Source organism: Aotus nancymaae, unplaced genomic scaffold (genome assembly GCF_030222135.1).
Source record: "Aotus nancymaae isolate 86718 unplaced genomic scaffold, 86718_ANA_hifiasm-v0.15.2.pri h1tg000058l, whole genome shotgun sequence".
Lineage (NCBI taxonomy): Eukaryota > Metazoa > Chordata > Mammalia > Primates > Aotidae > Aotus > Aotus nancymaae.
This window is the reverse complement of record NW_026988472.1, coordinates 49,108,398-49,131,246: the sequence shown is the minus strand read 5'-3', so window position 1 is coordinate 49,131,246 and position 22,849 is coordinate 49,108,398. Positions and strand designations below refer to the sequence as shown.

The 22,849-nt window shown below is 44.5% G+C and overlaps 1 protein-coding gene across 6 annotated transcripts in view; it reads left to right on the top strand.

Annotated features, from left to right (window-relative positions):
* TBL1X (transducin beta like 1 X-linked) overlaps nucleotides 1–22,849 on the top strand; it is a 247,265-nt gene that overhangs the window by 167,124 nt on the left and 57,292 nt on the right. For 5 of the 6 annotated variants that reach the window (XM_012433976.2, XM_012433979.2, XM_012433975.3 and 2 more), the window contains 3 exons: nucleotides 4,508–4,595; nucleotides 14,011–14,155; nucleotides 14,686–14,793. In XM_012433976.2, coding sequence (XP_012289399.1) covers nucleotides 14,053–14,155; nucleotides 14,686–14,793 — 211 coding nt within the window. In that variant the 5' untranslated portion in view covers nucleotides 4,508–4,595; nucleotides 14,011–14,052. The remainder of the gene's footprint in view (nucleotides 1–4,507; nucleotides 4,596–14,010; nucleotides 14,156–14,685; nucleotides 14,794–22,849) is intronic. The other variant, XM_012433981.3, reaches the window with a different exon arrangement.

The following is a 22,849-nucleotide window of genomic DNA, read 5'->3' as shown; positions in this document are numbered from 1 at the left end:
ACTTGGTTCTCATTTTTCCTGGCAACAGCTCTGCAAATTATTACCCCATTTGATGAGGCACTGGCTGAGAAAGTCCCATGCCCAGGTATGTTTCCCGCCTGCCTGTGACAAGGTGTTAGATTCTGAAGGCCCCGAGTGCTGGCCTCAGTTAGCTGAGTGATACCAGTGTGGGGTCTCTTGAGGCTGCAGGCAAGGTGTCCGCCCACCTGAAGGCGGGACAGGGGCTGGAGGGGCCGTGTCCCGGCACCTCTCTCCCGTGGCTGCTGAGTTGGTATGGCTGTAGGCAGGGGGCCTCAGTGCTGTACCGTGCTGGCCTCTCCATGAGCACCTGAAGGAATTTTTAAAAACAATTTTGATTATGTTTTATCAAGATATGCCAGTAGCACCTCCACTTCCAGTTGGGACACTGCAAAATATCTCCAGACATTGCCTAATATCTCCTGGGAGATGGGGATGGGGGCGGGCACCGTCACCCTGGTCCAAAACACTGTATGAAAATACAGAAACATGATGCCAATCACATGCATTTATTTGGGATTACATGTGTAATACACGTGCTTCTGAATGGGAAGGTAACTTTGTTTGCTCCAAGCAGAAAATGTCACATCCTTTGTTGTCACTGGGCAAATGGTTGGTAGAGGTTTGATCTATGTAGAGGAATGCTCAGTCTGCAGTGGCAGCCAGGTAGTGAGCGTGTGCACCCTGCACACAGCATGAGCTTGTCAAGCAGACAGTGCTGGCCAAGCAGGGCTCTGGCATGCAGTCATTGCTGGCTATGGCTCTTACATGGGCAGGCTCCAGGCTCCTCCTTGTGCGACCATTACTTTGTTGGCCACCCTGCCTGCTGGCCCTAGGCCATCTGCTCCTTTCCCCAGGTCCTGGCTCACTGCACCTTGGCATCCCTCCGCCCTTCCTGTGCACCTTTCATTCCTGGGGACGAGGAGACTCAGGTAAAGAAGGATAAAGGCAGAACGATGCCAGGCAATTCCACTGCTAGCCAGATGCCCCAAGGACACGAATGTTCACGGCAACATGGTTGACCAGAGCCAGGTGCCTGTCAGCTGCTGCCTGGAAAAACACAATGTGGTCCAGCCCTATGCAGTAGCATAGTGTGAAGCCCTGGGACGTGCTACAACATGGATGCATCAGGAAAACATGCTCAGTGAAAGAAGCCAGATGCGGGAGGTCACAGATTGTATGATCTCATTTAGTGCCCCAAATAGGGAGATTCATAGAGCCAGAAAGCATTCTGTGGTCGCCTGGCCTGGGGGTGGAGGGAATGGGAGTGACTGCTTAGTGGGCACCAGAATTCCTTTCCAGGTGATTGAAAACGGTTTGGAACTTGACATAGGTGGTGGTTGCTTAACATCTGCACGTACCACTAAATTGTACACTTTAATTTGTCCACCGAGTCTGGTGGACAAATTTGTCCTCCTTTTCTTTTAAACTATCTCTTAAAATTTCCGTGCTTCCTCCAAGAACATCCTCAAAGATGCCAATAAAAATAACTCCACAGGAACTTTTCTGAATTCCAATATCCATGTGAAAATGCTGCATTTTCTTCTGATTTTTCACAATAGAATTAAGGCAGACATCATGAAGAAATGTAGAATGTGTAGCATGTGTAGAGGACTTCCGAAATCTATATTAATGTGTGTGATCAGCTACTATAATGTTTTGATTGGTTATGTATGGTACATCGTTCATTTATTAAGCTAACGTTTATGAAGTATATGTTACCTGTCAAGCCTGGACTGTAGAAATGAACTTGAAGAAGACAGGACTCTTCCTCCTGTTCAGGTAGGAAAGCTGTAATGCGTGTTATGCATGATGTGATGGAAGGAAACACAGGACACCATGAGGAAAATGGATATCATCGCCCAGGGATTCTGTTTTCTACTTAGAGAATAGGCTAAACATCAAAATACAGCAAGTCGAGACAAAGGCAGGTAGTAGTCCCAGAAGGTAGGTGTCAAATCCACAAGAACACCAGGAGATCAAGGTTCCTTTAGTGTTATGATCCTGCCTTGCTAAGGGTCAGATGGGCTCTCAGACAACCCATGACCACAAGTTGTGCACATCCTTTCCCAGCTCTCCTCACCTACCATTGGCAAGAACCTAGTAATGGAACACCTGGGGTCTCTAAATGAGGTGTGCTTGTGAAACTGAAAGAAAAAGAGAAGTGTTTTGGGGAGGAGCAAGGCTGGTGGATTCACAGTTTCTAAATTATCTTGCATTTTATTTGATTACAGTGTTTGAATTCTGTTTCTTGAAGAAATGTATGTAGCACCACAAGCTCTATTCTAACCTACTGTCTATGGAGAAGCAGGTCCATGCTGTGTTGTATCAGCTTAGAGAGACCCTTCAATACCTCTCCATGTTCAATGTGAAGGGACTGTCACTATACATGCATGGCACATCAGACCAAGAGCAGAGGACTACCAGAAAATTAGAATCCCTTTTATATTTGTCACATATCAGCATTTATTTAGCTGTAAAAACAAAAAGCATATGGCATTTGTTAAAATCGTTTGCATTTCACACAAATATTTGGCAATATGTAAACTTTCTTGCCAGGGCTGTTTATTGTGGTTATATTTGTGTACTGATAATGGGAAAATCAGTAATGACCAGGTGTTGGAAGGTCTGATTTCTCGTTTAAATTTATTGTTTCTAGCAATCAACTAATTATTTTTGACATGTTGCATAACCAGAAGAATGTTATTAACCAGAGTCATAATTCCTATTTTTGTGCTGATCACACACAGATGATAAGTTAATTATACTTATTGAATTTAACAACATATATAAGAGATAATCTCAAATTTCAAGACTCTCATTTGTGGGTTACCATCTGTTTTGGACCAAAGAATAGGAATTTGATTGCAAGCTTTCTTCTGAACAGCTTGTAATAAGAGCTGTTTGTATATTAATTACTTATTGAATTATTGTGGGTTTTAATGTTTTAATTTACAAGCAATTTGGAACTTATTGTGGTGACATCTGCTCATATTTTGATACTTTATGATATTTAGCAATTTCATCATAAGGCTATTTTTTCCTCTGGTAATTTATAACCCAATCCTGAAAACAGTAATTCGGTCTCTCCAGCTCACTATAAGGAGTAGTGTCCTGTTTCATCTCCACTGCATATTTTTTTCATAATTAAAGGTATATTTTATAAGCAAAATCAAGATTCCTTTGTGCCTGCTTCCCTGGTCCCCTTTCATTTCTATTCAGAGTTACAGATGAATTTAGTTTCACTCTCATTATTTTACTTCAGTGGTAGATTTTTTTACAAATTGCCCTGGTTACTACTTTGATCTTGAATATCCTTATGGTTTTTGTTTTCAATGTACTGTAATGCAATTTAAGGGCCTGTGAACCTGCTTGTAGAATTTTGTAATCTTCTTCCTTTAAACAACATAACTATAAGCATGACTCAGTGGGAATAATTTACTTGAATTTCCTTAAAACACTTGAGTTTCTATATAAACTCCCTAATAAGAAACACCTTCACTCATAGCTTCGCTTGTGGACTTCAATTATATTAAACCTGGTACCTTTTTATTATCACTTAAGACTATTAAATAAGAATTTAGAGAAAATGGTGGACATTTAATTTCCTTAGTTCTTGAACTTGTAGATGATAGAGGATAATTTATACTCTCTAGGAAGCTGGAGTCATTCACAACCAAAGAAATTTTATAAACTAAATATCGTTAGGTAAATGGTTGACTGTATATATAGGGACTGAAAAATAAAAACAATTTTTGATATAAAGGATTATCATTTTATGAGCTATAAACCTGGCTTCCTCATAAATCAGTGCAAACAGAACCCTTGTGAAACAGAAATGTCTGCGAAGAGTAAATGAAAAGTTGGGACGTCAGTAGGTGCCTTTGGTTTTCTTGATTTTAGGGGAGCCAAAGGAGACAGGATTCTGCCCCATGTCTGTGTTTTCCTAAGCACACGAGACTGGGTATATGCACACAGACGTGGCTGCCAGTGTTATTGGAAAGCTAGCCCAGGCGATGGGGAATGTTGCTCTAAAGCATGTTGTCTTCTCCCAAGGGTGTGCACAGGTTCATGTATCAGCTGCATAAGGCCCTGTTCCAAAAACAACGGTATTTCAAGGGAACCTTTATTTATCTTTAAATTAAGTTAAATTTAATTTAAAATTAATTTAAATCTTTAAATTATCATTAAGTAATAGCAGTAGCAATAGCTGAGCTAATTAATATTAATTTTATCTATTTTCATACTCTTATTTCAGAACTTCTACATGCACAGTAATGCCTGACTGGCCATTTTTAATTTCTCCTTTTTTCACTTTGCAAACAAAACCCTACAATCTCTGCTATGAACTAAGACAGAAATTAAGAACCAATAAAATGTGTTAAGTTTGAGTTAGGATGAAGAAAAAACCTAAAGGAACCGGAGGGGTGAGAGGTAAACACACCCCAGTGATTTTTTTTAAGTCTTTTATTTAAACCTTTCTCCCTAGGCTGGTGCCCACAGACACCTCGCTGTTTCTGTGACCGGATGCTGGGAAGCCTGCTGGTCCACAGGTCCACACATGAAATCAGCATAAGGTAAGCAGCCCAGCGTGCCACTGGATCCTTGTCCTTGTACCCAAAACACATTTGAGGAGCAGAACTGTATTTTGCCAAACAGAACCCCTTCTGTTTTAAATGATATTTTCAGGGCGAGTGGCAGGTCTTTCTCCTTGCTAAAGGTTGAAGGTAGTAGACAGGCCACCATTCAATCATTATGAGCGCTATAGTCAATTCCAGTTGAGCAATTGACTATGCCTTCTGAGAATTTTGGGTTTTTTTTTTTTTTGGGACTCTTTGCTCTGTCGCCCAGGCTGGAGTGAGTGCAGTGGTGCAATCTCGGCTCACTGCAACCCCCACCTCCTGGGCTCAAGTGATTCTCCTGCCTCAGGCTCTCAAGTAGCTGGGATTACAGGTGCCCACCACCATAGCTGGTTAATATTTAAAATATTTTTAGTAGGGACAGGGTTTCACCATGTTGGCCAGACTGGTCTCGAACTGAGCTCAAGTGATCCACCCACCTTGGCCTCCCAAAGTGCTGGGATTGCAGGTGTGAGCCACCGTGCCTGGCCCGCCTTCTGAGAATTTTGGACCCTGAATGAGCTGTAACAAGTGTTTCTGGGTCTTACCAGGTGAGGATGACACCTTCTAAAATCAACCTCTCCTGTCAACATTATGAAGTATAATCATGCAGACAACTTAATTATAATTGGGCACATGCATATAGATTTTATTTGGCTCCTATATCTTAATTCTATGCTTTATTAGTTTCTTAATATGATTTGTGTCTGTCTCCAAATTGATTTGCTAGTTAACTTTGAAACTTATTAGAAGATCATGGAGATGACTGTGTAAATCTGGTGAGATGCTAAGGTTTCCTGACCAGCAAACCAAACAGTTGTATGTGCACAGGTGTGAAGAGCTGAGAAACCCATAGCCCAAACTGAAACAGACCTGTGCCCCCAAGTTATCTTACTACCTTTTGGTACATGGGATTTTAGTTTCATTTTACTTGTTACTTAATTTTCTGTCTCTTTCTCTAATGCCTTTTTAGTTTTAAAGAAAAACTCTATAGAACTTGAGCAATTTTAAAGCATAAAGATGGAATTTTGAGGAAGCTTTTTTATTTACTGTTTTAAGAGAACCAACTAGAACTAAAATGATAGACTTAAATTTCATTAAAGTAAGCAGCTTACTGTTTGAAGTACTTTTGTTTAAAACCAGACATATGCATATGTAGATTGTTTTAACAAGTTAAACGTATAAGTATTTTAATATTACTTCACTTAAATATTTGAAAGGTATAGTCTGTTAATGAAAACAAAATTTGTAATGTATTAGTGAATTTGAATTTTCTGACTGGCTCTTTCCCTCAGTATGATGTTTTCAAGGTTCATGTGCATTATGGCATGAATCATTTCTTTTTATGTCAGAATAATATTCCATTGTGTGGATAGACCATGGATAGAACATGTTTGATCCATGCATCAGTTGATGGCAATTGGGTTGTATTTCCCTTTTGGCTGTTACGAAAAATGATGTCATGAACACACATATACAAGTTTTTGTGTGGACATATGTTTCATTTCTCTGTGGCATTTACTTAGGAGTGGGTCATATGGTACCTCTGTTGGACATTTTGAGGAACTGAATTTTTCCAAAGTGGCCGTTGTATCAGTCAATATTTTTTGAAATGCCATTGAAGCATATTCTAAATGTCAGAAGGAAGATGGGAGGGGGATCTCTCTCTCATCAGTGTTTTGAGTGGGTATTATTTCAGTACTTGGGGAACATAAGTTTCAATTTAACTGAATCCAGCACACATTGAATTTCTCCTGTGCGTGAGGTAACTGTGTTCGGCTTTATATTATATATCTGCTCCTGGGCAAATGGAGAGAAGTACATGGAAGAAGCAAGCAACGTGAAATATTTTCATGCATTTCCCTCCAAACTTTTCCTCTGTATGTATTTTCCTACAGTTTGGGTCAAACTATAACCCTGGCGGTCTTTTGTGTTTGTTGTCGTCCCCTGCCACCCAGTTTGGGACGCCTTATAAACATCTTTCCATTAACCTAGCTTTGAAATTTCTAACTAGCAGCTGGAGAGCACAGCTTTAATGTCAAGCAACGTAACTTTAAATTCTGGCTTCACTGGGATTTAAGTTGGTTATCTTCCCTAAGCCTTTATTTGTCAAACCTATGAAAAGGTAATAATAAGAGTAATGGTCATATTTATCTCTGGGAGTTATGACTGGTGAGATCGATTGTGTTGAGCACATAGCCCTCATGGCTGATACCGAGCTAGCATACAATACATGCCGTGTATTGCTTTCCAAAATCATCTTCATGGCTGGCTGATAGTTCCCGTATGTGTTCACTGCAATTTATTTCATCGTGCTGTCACTGGACAATGAAATTGTTTCAAGAAGCACACATTGGCTTCTTTACCATTACATAGGATGAAAAGATGTGCAAAGTGGGAAAACAAGCCTGTGTCAGCTCCTAAATAAGCTGCTCCCCAGGCAGATGTGAGGAAAGATGTATTAGGATTTATATGTAAACTTCATCCATACATTTAAAAATTTTATCTTAAGCTGGCTGCTGATTGTGAAATGAAAATAAACTCAGTTTATGTCTGAGCAGAGAAAAAACAAGAGCCGCTGCCTTCAAGTGGGCAGAGAGTTTGCTCATTTCCATGAAGCAACTCAGAGAAAGAAGTGCCGTTTAGAGGCTGAGGTCAGTTCAAGCAGATCTCCCACTGGCCCTGGCTTGGTTCAGTCTGCATGGAGATGAGCCCCAAAGACCTGAGCCTTGTCCAGACCATACCTTCAAGCAATGGATTCTTCCAGCGCAGACACCAACAGCCTAACAGCAGAAATGACACTCACTTTCTCAGGTCCCTTCAGAAACAGACGGCTGCTTTTGAAGATCTTAAAGATCTTTACATAATAGGGCAAATGGCTGAAAGATAAACAAACCTTCCCCTCCAATGATGTCAGAGGAGCTCCCTGCAAGTTGCCCTTCCTACAATACACGCCCCCTTCATCAGTGTGTGCTTCCTTCGCTGTTTCAGAACACTGCTGGCCTCTTGGCAAAAAACAAACTTGCACTTTCTGTCCTTAACTACCAGCACCATCTCTCCAGCAGGCCCCATGTGATTCTACTTTTTAAGATAATTAAAACAGCAATTAAGATTTTGTTGTTTGGGGCCAGTGTTCTCCCAGAGAATGATGGCATATTGAATGCTCCCACTACATACTCAATGAAATGAAACTCTTAAACAGCCATTTCTCCTGGGACTGAATTCTGAACTGTTTTGTGAAGGGAACTGCGAATTAATAGGACTTTTTGTCACCTTGAAACCCAGGCTTAAAAAAAAAGAAAGACTATAAGTAATTTCCCCTTCAGTTTCTTGACGGCGCTAAACCCCAAATTATCCCTTATATTGAATTACTTATCTTTTGCAGAGAAACTTCAGAAATGTCATCAGCCCATGCTCATTTCTTCTTTGCCTTCTTTAAGCAGCACAGTGAGAGAATGTTGTGGCTTTAACCCGAAGTGGAAGGTGGCTGTTTCCTTTTTGCGCAGTCACAACTCCAAGCACCTCAAATCAACCTAATTGAAGGTGTCTTTAATCAAAGCTGGGTCAGGCAAGAAAATAAACACAGTTGCTCTAATTAAGACTCCCCTCTCCTCCCCCTCCTGTTTGGGGCCAAGGAGGAGCTGTGAGTGCTGCCAAAACTCTCCTTTATTTTAGAACTGGAGAATTTGGAAAACATCCACAGGAGTTCTCAGAACTCGGAGGCTGGAAACGGATGCTGTTCGGGAAACTGGTTAGGTGTTAGAATGCGGGCTGTGTCTCCAGCTGTACGTACTAGAAAATAATGCCCAAACACAGACCTCTGGTGGTCGTTCTTTTTGGGGGGGGCTTTATGTTTGCCACCTTGCCTGCTTGACACTGCTGATGAGCCAGGACAAGGAGTCGAGCCCTGAGTGGTCATGGGTGAGGCAGGTGTGTTTCCCTGATCCTCTCCTACTGACCTTTCGGGTCACTCTTGGGGAATGACTGGAGGGGCTGAGTAAGATACCAGCTCCCACATACTGGATATTTTCCGTGCATCGGGCTCTCCATAAAAGCATTGACTCCTTACACTCTCCCCTTGACATAAGGGTGATTTTATACTCAGTTTAGAGATGAGGAAACAGCCACGTAACTGACCCACAATCCCAGGGCTGGAAAGTGGTGGAGCTCCCCCTAGAAGTCAGGGTGTCTGGTGCTTGGCCAAAGGCTCCCTGACTCCCACATCTTTTCCTGTTCTCTGTGGCTCTCAGGACATGATCTACCTTATCTCTAGCCAATAAGCCTATAGGGATGGGGACTCTCGCCCTGATTGACCCTAACTTTATTGTAATAAAGTCATAACTGTCATAAGAAGTAATAGTTGCAATAAAAAGTAGTAATTGTAATAAATCATGAACATTCCAAGCTCCATGTTATTTGCCCACAAAAATTTTCTTGGCACAGAAGACAAGGGCAGACTTCTCCCCATGGAATACATAGCTGTCAATGGCACTTCACTTTGAACCTTGGTGCAGAGGGCAGTCCTTACGCCCTGGGCTGAGGGGTGCACGCGACACATCCTGAAAAGTCAAAAACCATCTTCCTAGAGCAGGTCCTCCGCCAGCGGACACACACAGAGCTCCTGCGCTTCTCTCCTCTTTCTCTGACTTCTTCCAGAATCGTGGGTCTTGTCTCCATTAGTCAAAAATTTAACTTCTTTCTTCCAAAACGTCCCTCCTCTTCCATGGAGGAAGGTGCTTGTGGACTGGCCTTAGGAAATGTCACGCAGAGAGGAACAGCACACCAGTGTCCCATCACTCAAGCCAGAAACGTGGTTTGCCGTGGCCCTGTCTGCTTGAGAGTTCTGCTAGCCTATGAATACCACTATCATAGCAGCACACTTATTTGTGAGAAATTAAACAACAAAGCCTTGGGTAGGGGATCCATAATTTACCATCTTCCTGTGAAATCTATTTCTGGTTATGGAAAAAAGAGGAGGAGGAATTTTTATTCCCAGCCTTGTGTGTGGTGAGGTTTATCTGGAACAGTGGTTCTTACAGAGGACTACTGGCCAGGTAACTTGATTCAAAAAACTGAAGAAAATCCATGAAAACAGCCACCACCTTCAACTGAGCCGCTTAGAGATAAGCGCAGCTCAACACCCAGACATCCAACTGATGGACAGTTTCTCTTGATTTTGGTGTGATGAAGCCCACAGAGCTAGAGGACATTAAATTCAGCTGTTAGGGTTAGGGGTCCGTTCAGAGAATATTCTCATGCTTGTATCTAATAGTCTAAGAATATATATGTAGATTCTATAATCCTGTTTGGAATTAGGTTTTAAAAAAAAATAATCATTTAAAAGCTAGCTAAGTAAGTGTGGAGGGAGAAAAGTTTGATCCAATTATTAAATCAGTCTTAAAAAATTAAAATATGTACTTGAGATGGAGCAGTCAGTCTTACTTACCAAATGACATTACATCCTGGCTCGATTGCAGGCCACGGAAAGTTAACAGTGTATTGGGGAAAGCATTCCAATCCTCGAACCCTAACTTAGTGTATACATTTAAAGACAATGAATCTGTGGTCAGAAAGCCAGAGTTGAAGCAGTTTTTCTAGTTGAAAGAAAGGAAGATGCATAAAGCAAATTAGAGGAATGGACAATTGAAAATGGCCCATAATCCCCATCTCCTCAGGAGCTTATGCTCTCATTCTCCTAGTTCCAGATGAACACATGCGTACATACCTGCATTTATTACAGACACCTCTGGGGTGGGGAATGTTAACCAGGCTGTGTATACAAGTGTTTCATGTCCACAAATCAGGGTATCTTCTCTTCTTTTGAGGCAAGTTCCCACTCTGTCACCTAAGATCTCACTCCACTCACTGGAGTGCAGTGGCATAATCATGGTTCACTGCAGCCTCAGCCTCCTGGGCTCGAGAAAACCTCTTGCCTGAGCCTCCCGAGTAGCTGGGATCACAGGTATGTGCCACCACACTTGGCTAATTTTTATTTTATTTTTTATAGAGACAGCATCTCCCTATGTTGCCTAGGCTGGCCTCTAACTCCCAAGCTCAAGTGATCCTCCCATCTTGGCCTCTTAGAGTGCTGGGATTACAGGCATGAGCCATTGCACCCAGCTGGTGCATTTTTAGTGGTCATTTTTAGTAGCTCAGTCAGGTCACCAAGTGGTGTCTGAGCCTGCACCAGTTGCCTTACTTTATAAATGGAGTTCATGTCAAACACAAAATGCTTATTTTTCCTCTAAAGAGCAATGGTTCTTGGCCAGCTGCAGTTTTGCAACGTGGGACATTTGGCAACGTGTGTAGGCATTTTTGGTTGTCACCACTGCAAGGGGGTGGGGGGAGTCCATGGATGCTGCAGAACATCCTGCTGTGCCTGGGACCGGATTTTGATTTTTTTCTTTTTTTCCAGAGTAAAAGAGGAAAGGAGCTAGGCATGGCAAACAAAAAGGGCAGCTGGGAAGCTGGGGTGTTTGCCAGGTCCTGCCAGACAGTTTCCCCTCTGTGCCTCAGTTTCCTCATCTGTAACATGCAGCGATGAGATGAGACACTCTCCAAGATCAGTCCTTTCCAACTGCCCTCCCTGGGAGCTGCTGGCACAGTGCCCTGCCTCCCAGGCTGACTCCTCCTTTGTGATTCTCTTCCTTTCCACAGGACTCCAGATTCATGCCGGTCCCACTCGCCCTGCTGCCCTGTTCCTAAGCCTGTCCAGAAATGCTCGGGGCTAAATGAGGCTGAAACTATAGTGCTCTGCTCTTCCTACGTTTTTCAGAGGCCTTACATTTTAAAACTTCCATTTTTCAAACACTCGCTGGCTCACAGAAAAAAATAAAATAAAAAGCTGCAATTGTGAAAATGTAATTGTTCAACTTCAGCTCATACTCCATATCAGTGATTTTCTTTCTTAGCCAAAGCTCGTTAGAATTATTTCCTGTATTTTTATAATACATTCTTCAAAATTAATTTCAAAATTCCTTATCTACTGTCTTTCACAAATGTATGTGTAGCCTAGAGAATTTTGGTAATAAATGTTGTAATACATTTATATTGGGATTTGTAGTTGCAAGCCTATTTTTTTATTTTATTTATTTATTTATTTTGAGACAGGGTCTCACCTCTGTTGCCTAGGCTGGAGTGCAATGGCATGATAATGGCTCACTGCAGCCTCAACTTCCCAGGCTCAGGTGATTCTCACACCTCAGTCTCCTGAGTAGCTAGGGACTACAGGCTTGCACCAGGTGATTCTCACACCTCAGTCTCCTGAGTAGCTAGGACTGCAGGCTTGCACCACCACACTCGCCTAGTTTTTTCATTTTTTTTGTTTTGTTTTGTTTTTGTTTTTGTAGAGATAGAATTTTGCCGTGTTACCCAAGCAGGTCTCAAACTCCTGGGCTCAAGTGATCTGCTTGCCTCGGCCTCCCAAAGTGCTGGGATGATAGGTGTGCACCACTGTGCCCGGCCCAAGCCATTTTTTCAGTCCATTCTTTTTGCTCCTCCGAGTAACCCTTCATAGCAACCAGCTTTCCATTGTTCAGTCACCAGAAGTTAATGATATAAAACCAGAGATTTCCAGCTGTGCAGGATGTAGAGAGAAACCAAAACTCTATACATTTGCTATTGGCGCGATGTTGTCACAGTCACTGCAGCACTCAGCATCACCAAAAGCCTGCCCAGAGCTGTGATTTTCTTTAGATAGAGTTTTGTTGTTGTTTTCTTTCTTCTCCTTAAATAATATTTAATTTGTCATTAGGTCATGCTGTGATTTCATAGCTTATTTCATCTCCGATATTTTCTTCTGTATGTTATCTTTTGAGAGAACTCTCCAGAGTTCAAGCACAAATCCTAAGACAGACTTGCATTTTGACTGTCACATTTTCATTGCAGTATGTGCAAAAGTACAGAAATGCCACCAAATTAAGCAAAGAAGGTAAGAATTTTTGAATGAAAAAGTTCTGGCAATTATAAAACAAAGTCTATTAAGAGTGCGAAGTGAGAGGTGGAATGATGCCAGGGCAGCTGCCTTAATTATCTCTTGCTGTGTTACAGACGACCACACGTTTGCCAGCTTGAAACGACACACATTCTCTCACCGTTGCTGCGGGTCAGGGGTCCAGGCACAGCACAGCTGGGGCCAGTGCCAGCGTCCCACAAGGCTTGGTCCAGGTGTCGGCCAGGCTGCACTCTGCTTTAAACTCAGGGATTTTCTTCCAAGCACAGGTTGTTGGTAGAATTCAGTTCCTGGGGCTGGAGGACTGAGACCCTCAGCTCCCTACAAGGCTTCCTGCCATTGCCTGGACAGATCACGCAATGTGTGCGGTGTTAATAATAATCATGGGAGAGAAATGTGGTCAACCTTGCCATATAATGTAGCCTAACCTAGGGAGTGGTGCACCATCTCCTTGACATATTCTGGAAGCAGGTGACAGATCTTGCCCATACTCAAGTGTTGGGAGTATACCAGGGCAGGACTTTGTGGGGTGAGGTATGTCCCTGGCAAAAACCATTACTTTTAATCCTCCCATTAAATGTAAAATATCATCCAACTTGGACATATACTTTGTACTTTTTTCCCCTAAACAAACAAAAATGAATCCTCATTCAACAATAAAAGTTTTGCTGCCCGTAAAGGTACTTAAAAATATATGATACAGACACGGAAGACAGTTCCCACGCAGCCTAAAGATGTTTAGTGCTGGCCGGGCATGGTGGATCACGCCTGTAATCCCAGCACTTTGGAAGTCTGAGGCAGGTGGATTGCTTGAGCTCAAAAGCTCGACACCAGCCTGGGTAAGAGCAAAACCTTGTCTCTACAAAAAGTACCAAAAAATTAGCTGGGTGTGGTGGTGCCCACCTTTGGTCACAGCCACTTGGGAGGCTGAGGTGAGAGGATTGCTTGAGCCTGGGAGGTGGAGGCTGCAGTGATCCCAGGTCGTGCCACTGCTCTCCAGCCTGGGCAACACAGCAAGACCCTGTCTCTAAAAAAAAAAAAAAAAAAAAATGTTTAAAGATGTTTAGTGTTGGTGACATCATTGACATTAGTTGCAGCCTTTCTGGGGGTGCCCAGCTCTTTGGAGTGAGCAGCTTACTGGTTTATGAATTCCGGTTTGTTCATGGACAACAGAGGTTCTTTCCTTGCTTGTTTTTTTGAGCTAGTTTGCTCTTGTGTCTAACCGGGTGGTTTCTAAGAAAACCGGACTCTGTCTTGGCTGTCTCACACAGAAGCCCCTGCACGTTTTACTGCCCATCCTCCCTCCCCAGATTTCTGCCTGCCTTCTGGGCACCAGAAGTCTTAGACGGATGCAGCGGGTTCTGTGGTGAAACACAAATGACAGAGGTGCTCCCTGCCTTCCATGTTCTGGCTTTCCACCAGGAGCCCCAGCCGCCTTGCAGAAACATCGAGGTGACTTGTAGCATGACCGAGCTCACTGGCGCGTCTTCGCGGTGCTGCCCCCGCCCTGCAAGAAGAGGGGCCATGCAGTCACCCGTGGACCACGTTCAACGTTTGCGAGGGAGAGGTACCACCGTTCCTCATGTGGCCAGGACCGTGTGGTCACTCTTCGGGGGTGTTGACATGGCCGCAGGTGTACTCAGTCACCTCTCCATGTATACGGAAAAGTGCTCAGTGTTGTATCCAGCCGCATCTGCCTGAGTGCGCTTTGGGATTCCATTTCTGCCAGCTCTGGGGCGCGCTGCCAACCTGCATGCACACAGCTTTACTGAACGCGAAGTCAGTTGTTGGTTGTTGTTGGTTGTTGTGCTCTGCTGCCTCCTGCTTCTGGCTCCAGTCATGTGGTTTCTGCTTATCTCTTCCCTGGCCTTAGGAAATAGACCAGCTCTTCTTTTTTTCAAAAACATTTCACCTGGGCATATTTTTTGTATCTATAATTATGGAATTTTTATGTAATCACATAATTAGAAAATATAACGCAAATCAGATGTTAATTGCCTTCACGTGTATAATTAGTATAGATACTATTTTATTTATTCTTCTCCAGAAAAGAAAAATGGAAGCGGTGTTTCAAAACTCTCTTCTCTTTTTGAACAGAGGGTGGCTCCCACTCCGCCAGCACCTCATCGCAGCGAGGTGAGGCTAAGATGAGCATAACCAGTGACGAGGTGAACTTCCTGGTGTATCGGTATCTCCAGGAGTCAGGTAAGAGGCTTGGTTTTCTGTTGGTAGGAAATTCACCTTCAGCATCTTATGAGCAGAATGATCAATGCTTGATTCAAAAGCAGGCTGTAGAAGAAGAAGTAGAGCTAAGAAGGTTCTTAGTGTTGATGGGGAAAAGAGAAGCTTCTGAAGCCCTGCCATTCCTGGGTGGAAAGAGGGAATGTGTTCTTTCTTCCCTTGACACTTCTGTGCAGATGAATCAGGCGGGAATCAAGAGCAGTTGTGGTGAACGTGGAAAGGACGGAAGCAGTGCGGGGCTCCTGGCCTCCGCCTTGGCGAGGGCATGCATGAGCTGGGGTGTGTGTTTGAACCTCTTTGATTTTGCTCCAGAAATTTAGTCAGCTCCCCAGCCTCTCCCGCTCCACGCCTCCCAAGTGGGCCGGTATGCAATTTTCGACAACTTAGGAATCATCCTAGCATCTTCCAGCATTATTGATTACCACTAAGACAGTACTTTCTGGTTAATAAGTAAACAGCCAATCACATGTATTCCTTGTCAACAAAACAGACCTTGAGCTGAGCAGCTGCCCTCCTCCGCTGGCAGGGAAGTGGCAGGAGGAAGCCATGGAGCCTAGGGCCTGGGTTCTGATCTGGCTTTGGCCTGGGCTTGTGGGATCCCTCCAACAAGTAATTTGGTTTCTAGAGTGAAAACTTTATTTTTAATTTTAATACTTAGAAGATACATAATTTAAGACCTACAAAATGACATTGGTGAAAAAACGTTCTGATAGCCACCTACCCATTTAACTTAAGAAATAAAGCGCTCTGATGCAGTGGAAACCCCGCCCAGGTTTGCCTCCCCACCTTCCTTGATAGTAATGACCCTGATGGACTTACTTAAGTGTGTTACCTGCACGTGGCCATTTTCCTAAGCAATATACAGTGTGGGTGGATTCGTTTCCTAGGGCTGCTATACCTAATGTACCGCAAACTGGGGTGGCTTAAAAGGAAATATGTTGTCTCCTGGTTCCTGGGGACAGAAGTCCAAGGTGAAGGTGTGGCCGGGTTGGTTCCTTCTGAGGGGGAGTCTCTCCTGGGCCCCTGCCTTGGCTCCTGGGGCTTTGCTGGCAATCTTTGGAATCCTTGGCTTCTAGGTGCGTCACCCTCATCTCTGGGTTCACATTTCTTCGTATTTCCCCCGGGTAAAGACAGTCAGATAGGATTCGGAATTACCCTCCTCCAGGACAACCTGATTTTAGCTATTGTTTTTGAATGCAGCGATAGTCACATCTGGAGTGACCCTGTTTCCAAATAGCAGCATATGAGGTACACTGCTGCACCTCAGGATGGTGCAATGGAGGGGGCACACTTCAACCCATAACAGTTGGTTTTGGGGTCTTTATAAGCTTCATGCCCTTGATATTAGATTGTATATATTCTGGAACTTGATTATTTGAAAAGGAAACCCCAGTTCCTAGGCCCCCTCCTCCCAGAGATTCATGTATTCGATTTGAGGGAAAACCAGTCTATGATCTTCTGGGCGTGGGTTCTCTCACAGCTGGCCTGGTGGGGAGGATGTAGGCATTGGAGCCACACAGAATGGCTCGAGCTCTGATCCTTGAATGAGTCTGAGTGAGGCCTGGTCATTTGAGCCTCGGTTTCCTTGCCTAGGCAAATGTGATCAAGTACCTGAGGCACGTAGCACATTGTAAGTAAGTGCCTTCTCTGTCCAAGCCTGGGTCTCTGTCCCTTGCACTCCCAGCTAGTGTTATTCATGGGAAGTACACATTCTTTCTGCATGTTTATCAGATGCCTTCGATTGGCTGTTGCCAGAACATGGTATAAGGTAATTGGTATACAAAACAAAATATGTACTGCCTCGCCCCTGGAAATCAGGGAAATGCTAACCACTGTGCTAATACCTCAGCCTTGGCTCTTTGAGGAGCCCAGGTGGCCTCCTGTCTCAGAGCTCAGAGCTTCCCAGAGGTGCCTGCAAATGGAAATCACATGCAGCAAACCCTGCTTCCCTGTCGACTTGTGGCATGGAATTTGAGATTCTTCCATTTAGCAACACCTCTGCACAGGAACATGATGAAGGCCAAAGAGACTCACAGCTCTTGTGTAGAGCTGTCAGGTGTGAAGGACCACGTGCTCCATAACCTGGAGACAGAGCCGTGCTGCTGGCTGGTCCCCAGGCCCAAGGAGCATGAGCTTTGCTGGCTTCTTGAAATAAACACAGAAACCCCCATCCCTCCCCAGAAAGGTCGGCTTCCTTATTCAGTGTTTGTTTCTGAAGCTTCTGTAACCAGGCAGCTGAGAGGGAGAGTCGGAGCACAACAATGCATAGACCTCGGCAAATGTCAACTTTGTGTAGCATCTGTGAGCTCCATTCTGGATTCATCAGTGTCACTGAAGTATAATAACACTTCTTAGGCAGAGTTGGTGTTGAAGACAGAGACTATTGCACTTTCTTCAAATCGCTGTGTGCATTGTGGAACTTTTCGGAGCACCCTACCACACTACAAGGTTGTATTCAAAGGAAGAAAGGAGCAAAGAAATGCTTAATGTTGAAATGTTCATTCTGGGGTGTTTTCTATGTCTGTCTCAAGTCCTAAAGTTTTGGTTAGGTCAATATTCATTGATCCCCCATCAAGAAACAGCACCTTCTCAGCCTATGGCTGTCTCCCTTCTACCTTACATAAAAAGGAAAACATTGTCGTGATCATGCTTCCTCCTCAAGCACCTGTACTCTCATTCCTGCACCCTACCAAACTTACTAAAAACAGGTTCTGCATCTCAGAAGATGATTCATTCCTCAGCTCCCTCCAGTCTGGCTTTCTCCACTAGAAGTTGTCAGTAAATTCTGGGTTCCTGGATCCAGTGATCTTACTGCAACTGGCATTCCTCCTTACCTGTGTGTGGCAAGAAGCGGGTGTTGGAGGGAGGTGAGGAAAGGAGTAGGTGTTTCCCTGCAGTGCAGCTGGCTCCCCAGAAGGTGTACTTAGAATGCTAAACCCCACCTTCCTGGTGCAGTGACGGACAAGTTTTCCAGAGTCACCAAGCTTGTGGCCTGAGCCCTGCTTCTCTGCCCTGGACCCAGCAGACGAGATGTCGTTCCTGTCCCTCTGTTCATCTCCTTCACCAGTGTCTCTCTTCCTCCCCTCTGCCAGTATCCACGGTGTCAGTTAGGATTCGTTAGGCTGCAAGAAAGGGAATCCTCAGTGGAGCACTGATGGCCTCAGATAGCAGGGAAGCAGGGTGTTGAAGACAGATCCAATACACACGGCTTCAAACTGGGGAAGGAACCTCAAAAACAGACGTGTTTTGTTCCTCTGCCCACAGCAGGCAGAAGTCAGGTCATCTGGTTTTTAGCAATCCACATATATTTCCCTGCCTATATGGATCAGTGGATTTCCATTGTTGCCCTTGTCAGTTGTCCAAAGCAAGGGCTTTGCCCATGAGAAACACTCAATAGATTTGACCCACAGGTGACATCTCACAACAGCAGACTCATGGCAGTCTGAAAGAGGAAACTGGTTAGAAGCAAGAATGTTAAGTAGTAGGGAACTTTGGCATTACCAAGCTCTAGTGCCAAAATGGATTTGTTGGTTTTTGCATAAGTTTGGCAGTCTGGCTTTGACGGGGTGATATGGTTTGGCTGTGTCCACACCCAAATTTCATCTTGAATTGTAGTTCCCATAATTCTCACATATCATGGGGAGGGACCCAGTGGGAAGTACATGAATCATGGGAGCAGGCTTTCCCATGCTGTTCTTGTGATAATGAATAAGTCTCACAAGATCTGATGGTTTTATAAAGGGGAGTTCCCCTGCACACCCTTTCTTGCCTGCCACCATGTAAGACGTGACTTTGTTCCTCATTCACCTTCTGCCATGATTGTGAGGCCTCCCCAGCCGTGTTGAACTGTGAGTCCATTAAGCCTCTTTTTTTTCTTTATAAATTATCCAGTCTTGGGTGTGTCTGTATTAGCAGCATGAGAATGGACGAATACAACACGCGAGTCCACTGGCCTCTGTCTTACGAGATCCATTGCCCGGTCACTTGTGCTATCTGGGCAGTTTTTAAGAAGCACATGATGGCCCTGCACCTTTCCCATGAGCTCATGTTACCATTCCAGGAGGAGAGAAGCAAGGGAGCGAGCCCCTATAAATGTGCGTAGCCAGCGCCTGCTGTGGTGAGCAGCTCCCCCAAATGCTGGGGGAATCGTGAGTTGTTTGCCCCCGCATATTTCTGAATACAGCAAGGGAAGTGGAAGTCCATTTTCCACTTAGTGTAGAAAGAGAAAAAATTTGGCAAGTGAGTCCCTGTAAACATATTATTTCCTCTGGGACTTCATCCCAAATTCAAACTAAAGAAAACATGTTCTCCCAGACCCACATTTTTAGCATAAATTAAATAATTCACAGAAACTTGCAAAATGGTATGAGGAATACAGGGCAACAGAACCACAAATTCAAACTGAATTTAAGTGAGAAAGAACTGTGCCTGCAGTATAATCGGGTGATAGATTAGATTTGGGGGGAAGCGGGAGGTACTGTGAAAAGTTTTTTTTTATTTTTTATTTTTTGAGACTCACTTATGCTGAGGGTCTCACTCTGTTGCCCAAGCTGGAGTGCGGTGGCACAATCGCTGCACTCACTGCAGCCTCTACCTCCCAGGCTCAAGTGATCTTCCCACCTCAGCCACCCGAGCAACTGAGACTACAGGCTTGTGCCACTAGAAATTATGCCCAGGTAATTTCTTATTTTCTGTTTTATTTGTAGAAACAGGGTTTCATTATGTTACCCAAGTTGGTCTCAAACTCCTGGGTCCAAGAGATCCTCCCACCTTGGCCTCGTAAAATGCTAGGATTATAGGCATGAGCCGCTGCACCACCCAGCCAAAAATATTTTTTAAAGGAGAATATACTGGCTGAGGAGAAAAGAAGGAAGGAATGTGGGGAGCCATCTTGAGCATAATCAACACACAGAACAGTTTTGTCACCCTCAAAATTGCCTTATGTCCCTTTGTACTCAGCTCCTCTTCCACCCCCACCCTGCCCCTGGCAACCACCACTGTGTTCTGTCCCTAGGGTTTTGCCCTTGCAAGAATGGCATAGAGATGGCATCATATGTTGTGTAGCCCTGAGAGTGTGACATCTTTCACTCAGCCTCATGCACTTGAGATTCATGCATGCTGTTGTGTACACCAGCCATTCATTCTTTAATAGCTAAGTGGCGTTCCATTTTGAATGCTGTTTCAGCAATTTGTTTATGTATCCTCCTGTGGAGGGACATTTGGGTTCTTTCCAGGTTTTGGTGATTCTAACATATAGCTACAAAAAAACATTTTCATACAGATCTTTTGTGTGAACGTAGGTTTTCATTTCTCTTGGGTAAATATCTAGGAGTGGGGTTGCTGGGTCGTGTAATAAGTGTAGATTTCACTTTATCAGAAACCAGTGCATTCTTTTCCATCTAAGGCAGAGGCAGGACACATCATAAACATGAGTGGTTTTATAGAAATGAGTTGAGTCACAGAGCTCCTCTGCTGTCACACAAGGCATATTGGAAAGTATGTAAAAAGATACTAGCCCTGGCGCATATATCTGCAGGACACTCAGGAAGTCTGATTCTTCCTTTGAGGATTTGCAGCTAGCCTTCTGGACTAATTTGATGAACCTGTCAGGTCACAGTTTCCATGGGCAGACATGAATGTAGCCAGGCCTGCTGAGTGACAGAGCATCCTTGTTTGCACACCTTCCCGTCCTTCAGCAGTGCTGTCTAACCTGCTTAAAACTAGAAAACTCCACAGTTTGGTCAGCCCTCTGGTGGATAAGCCCAGGCATCTGGACATGGCGAAGGCCGGGTTTCCAGATGCAGGATTCCGCAGGCTGGGCCCTATGGTGGCCACGAAAGCTCTCTGTGCATTTACCCACATACCCACAGTATCAAGTCGTCAAAAATCCAGCGAAGTATTTCCCCACCTGGAGCACCATGACTGATGTCCGCACACCACCAGGAACAGGCAGACGAGTAACAAAAACCATGTGATGATGGTGGTGGCGACAGTACCAAAGAAAAAGAAACACAAGTGAGAAATGGAATTTCACTGATGTTGTGTTTGGCCCAGGGATGTTACCAAGTTCTGTGTCCATGACGGCTGTAATTTTAAACACTGTAGCTACTAAAAGGAGCTTGAAACCATAATAGATGGTAAAAATTCACTTCTCACACATGCTGAATTCCCAGAATAAGGAACTTCTTGCTTAGCTGTGAAGATTTAAAGACCCTGGAGGATGATTGAAAACTCCTTATTCACTGGAACTTACGTTCTGATTTGTCCTGATTTGTACCTGAGAGGCCAATTTATTGTACATATTTCTTGCCTTCATTAACATCACCAAACATGGGTTTTCAGAGTGAGAGTGTCACTAGTTACCAAAAGTGAGCATCTCCACTCTGAGCACTCCATTTTCCTAAAGAGCCCATTTCTGCACACACAACTACCTGGGTAGGATTAGGCATGCTTCTTCTGTTTACATAATGTATATATGGCTCTGTGTATTATGGCATCATAAGGAGGACAGTTGCTGTGCTTCCAGGTTTCTGTCCCCCCAAATTCCTATATTGAAATCCTAACCCCCAAGGGAATGATATTAGGGGGCTGGGGCCTTTAGGAGGTGATGAAGTCATGATGAGTGCCCTTACAAAGGAACCCAGAGAGCTCCTTTGCCCCTTCCACTGTGAGAACACAGTGAGAAGGCGCCATCTGTGAACCAGGAAGCAGGTCCTCACCAGACACCCAATCTGCCACGTGTTGATCGTGGACTCCCAGCCTCCAGAACTGTGAGACACACATGTTGTTTATAAGCCACCTACTCCAGGTATTTTGGTAGAGCAGCCCGAATAGAGTAACATCATAGTGAAATATTACACCCACGTGCCCAGACTTTCAGGGTTGTGAATATAACTTAGTGACATTTGTCATTCATTTTGTGAAGCTTCCATGCCAAGAAAGTCATTAATAAGTAAGATTTCTACACAGTGTGGTGGTCCACGCCTGTAATCCCAGCACTTTGGGAGGCTAAGGTCGGTGGATTGCTTTGAGCCCAGGAGTTCAAGGCCAGCCTGTGCAATAAATACAAAAATTAGCCAGGTGTGGTGGTGCACGCCTATAGTCCCAACTACTCAGGAGGCTGAGGCAGGAGGATTGCCTGAGCCTGGGAGGTCAAGGCTGCCGTGAACCATGATTGTCCTACTACACTCCAGACTGGGTGACAGAGTAAGAGCCTGTCTAAAGAAAAAAGAAAGAGTCTTGCTGGGTGACACACTTCACCTGCAGTGCTCTCTGGTGGTGATGCCATTCAGGTGAGTTTGCGTAAGAGGAGTGTGTGGAAGAGTGAGACCTCAGCGGCCTCCTCTTTCCACAGTAAGCCCAAGCTCAGAGATAAAAGGCTGTACTGAGCGCTCAGCACGCATCGAGATTATACTGTCCACAAAGAGTACCCTGTAGATGACCCAGCGAGTTCACAGTGGGCGAGCTGGCATGGGTCTTGGTTAGAGTGAGATGGGGCAGAGGGGAAGGTTCCCTGTTCTCCAGCACTTTCTACAGAAGCACGAGACTGAGGGTGAAGTGGTCCCCTGGAAAAGCACCAGGTGGCCTGGTGGGGGTGGCGGGGCCTGATGCTGAGGGATGAGTTGTAGCTCATGCCCTGTAAAAGAGAATGCTGTTCAAAGCCAGCCAGTCTGGATTCAAGAGGGCTCCTGGGAGCTTCAGTCCATCTGTAGAAGAAGCACTTCCCTGAGTCTTCCCTGTGTTCCAGTGCCCTTCATATCCTAGGCCTCTGAGCAGGGTGCTGTCAGTCGAGTGGGCGGTTCTCCTCACCTCCTCCTGGCCTGGTTTTTCATCGTTGTGGAGTTTCTGCTGGAGTAGAGACCAAGCTGCGTGCTGGGCTGACCTCCTGTCACATCTGTGAGCTGCTATGGTGAGGACCGTGGCATGAGAGAGCCGAACAGAAACATGTGCCCCCTCCTTCCAAGACTGACCTCGCACTTTAGGGGAGCAGTACAGTGTCCTTTAGGAAACCTCAGCAGAA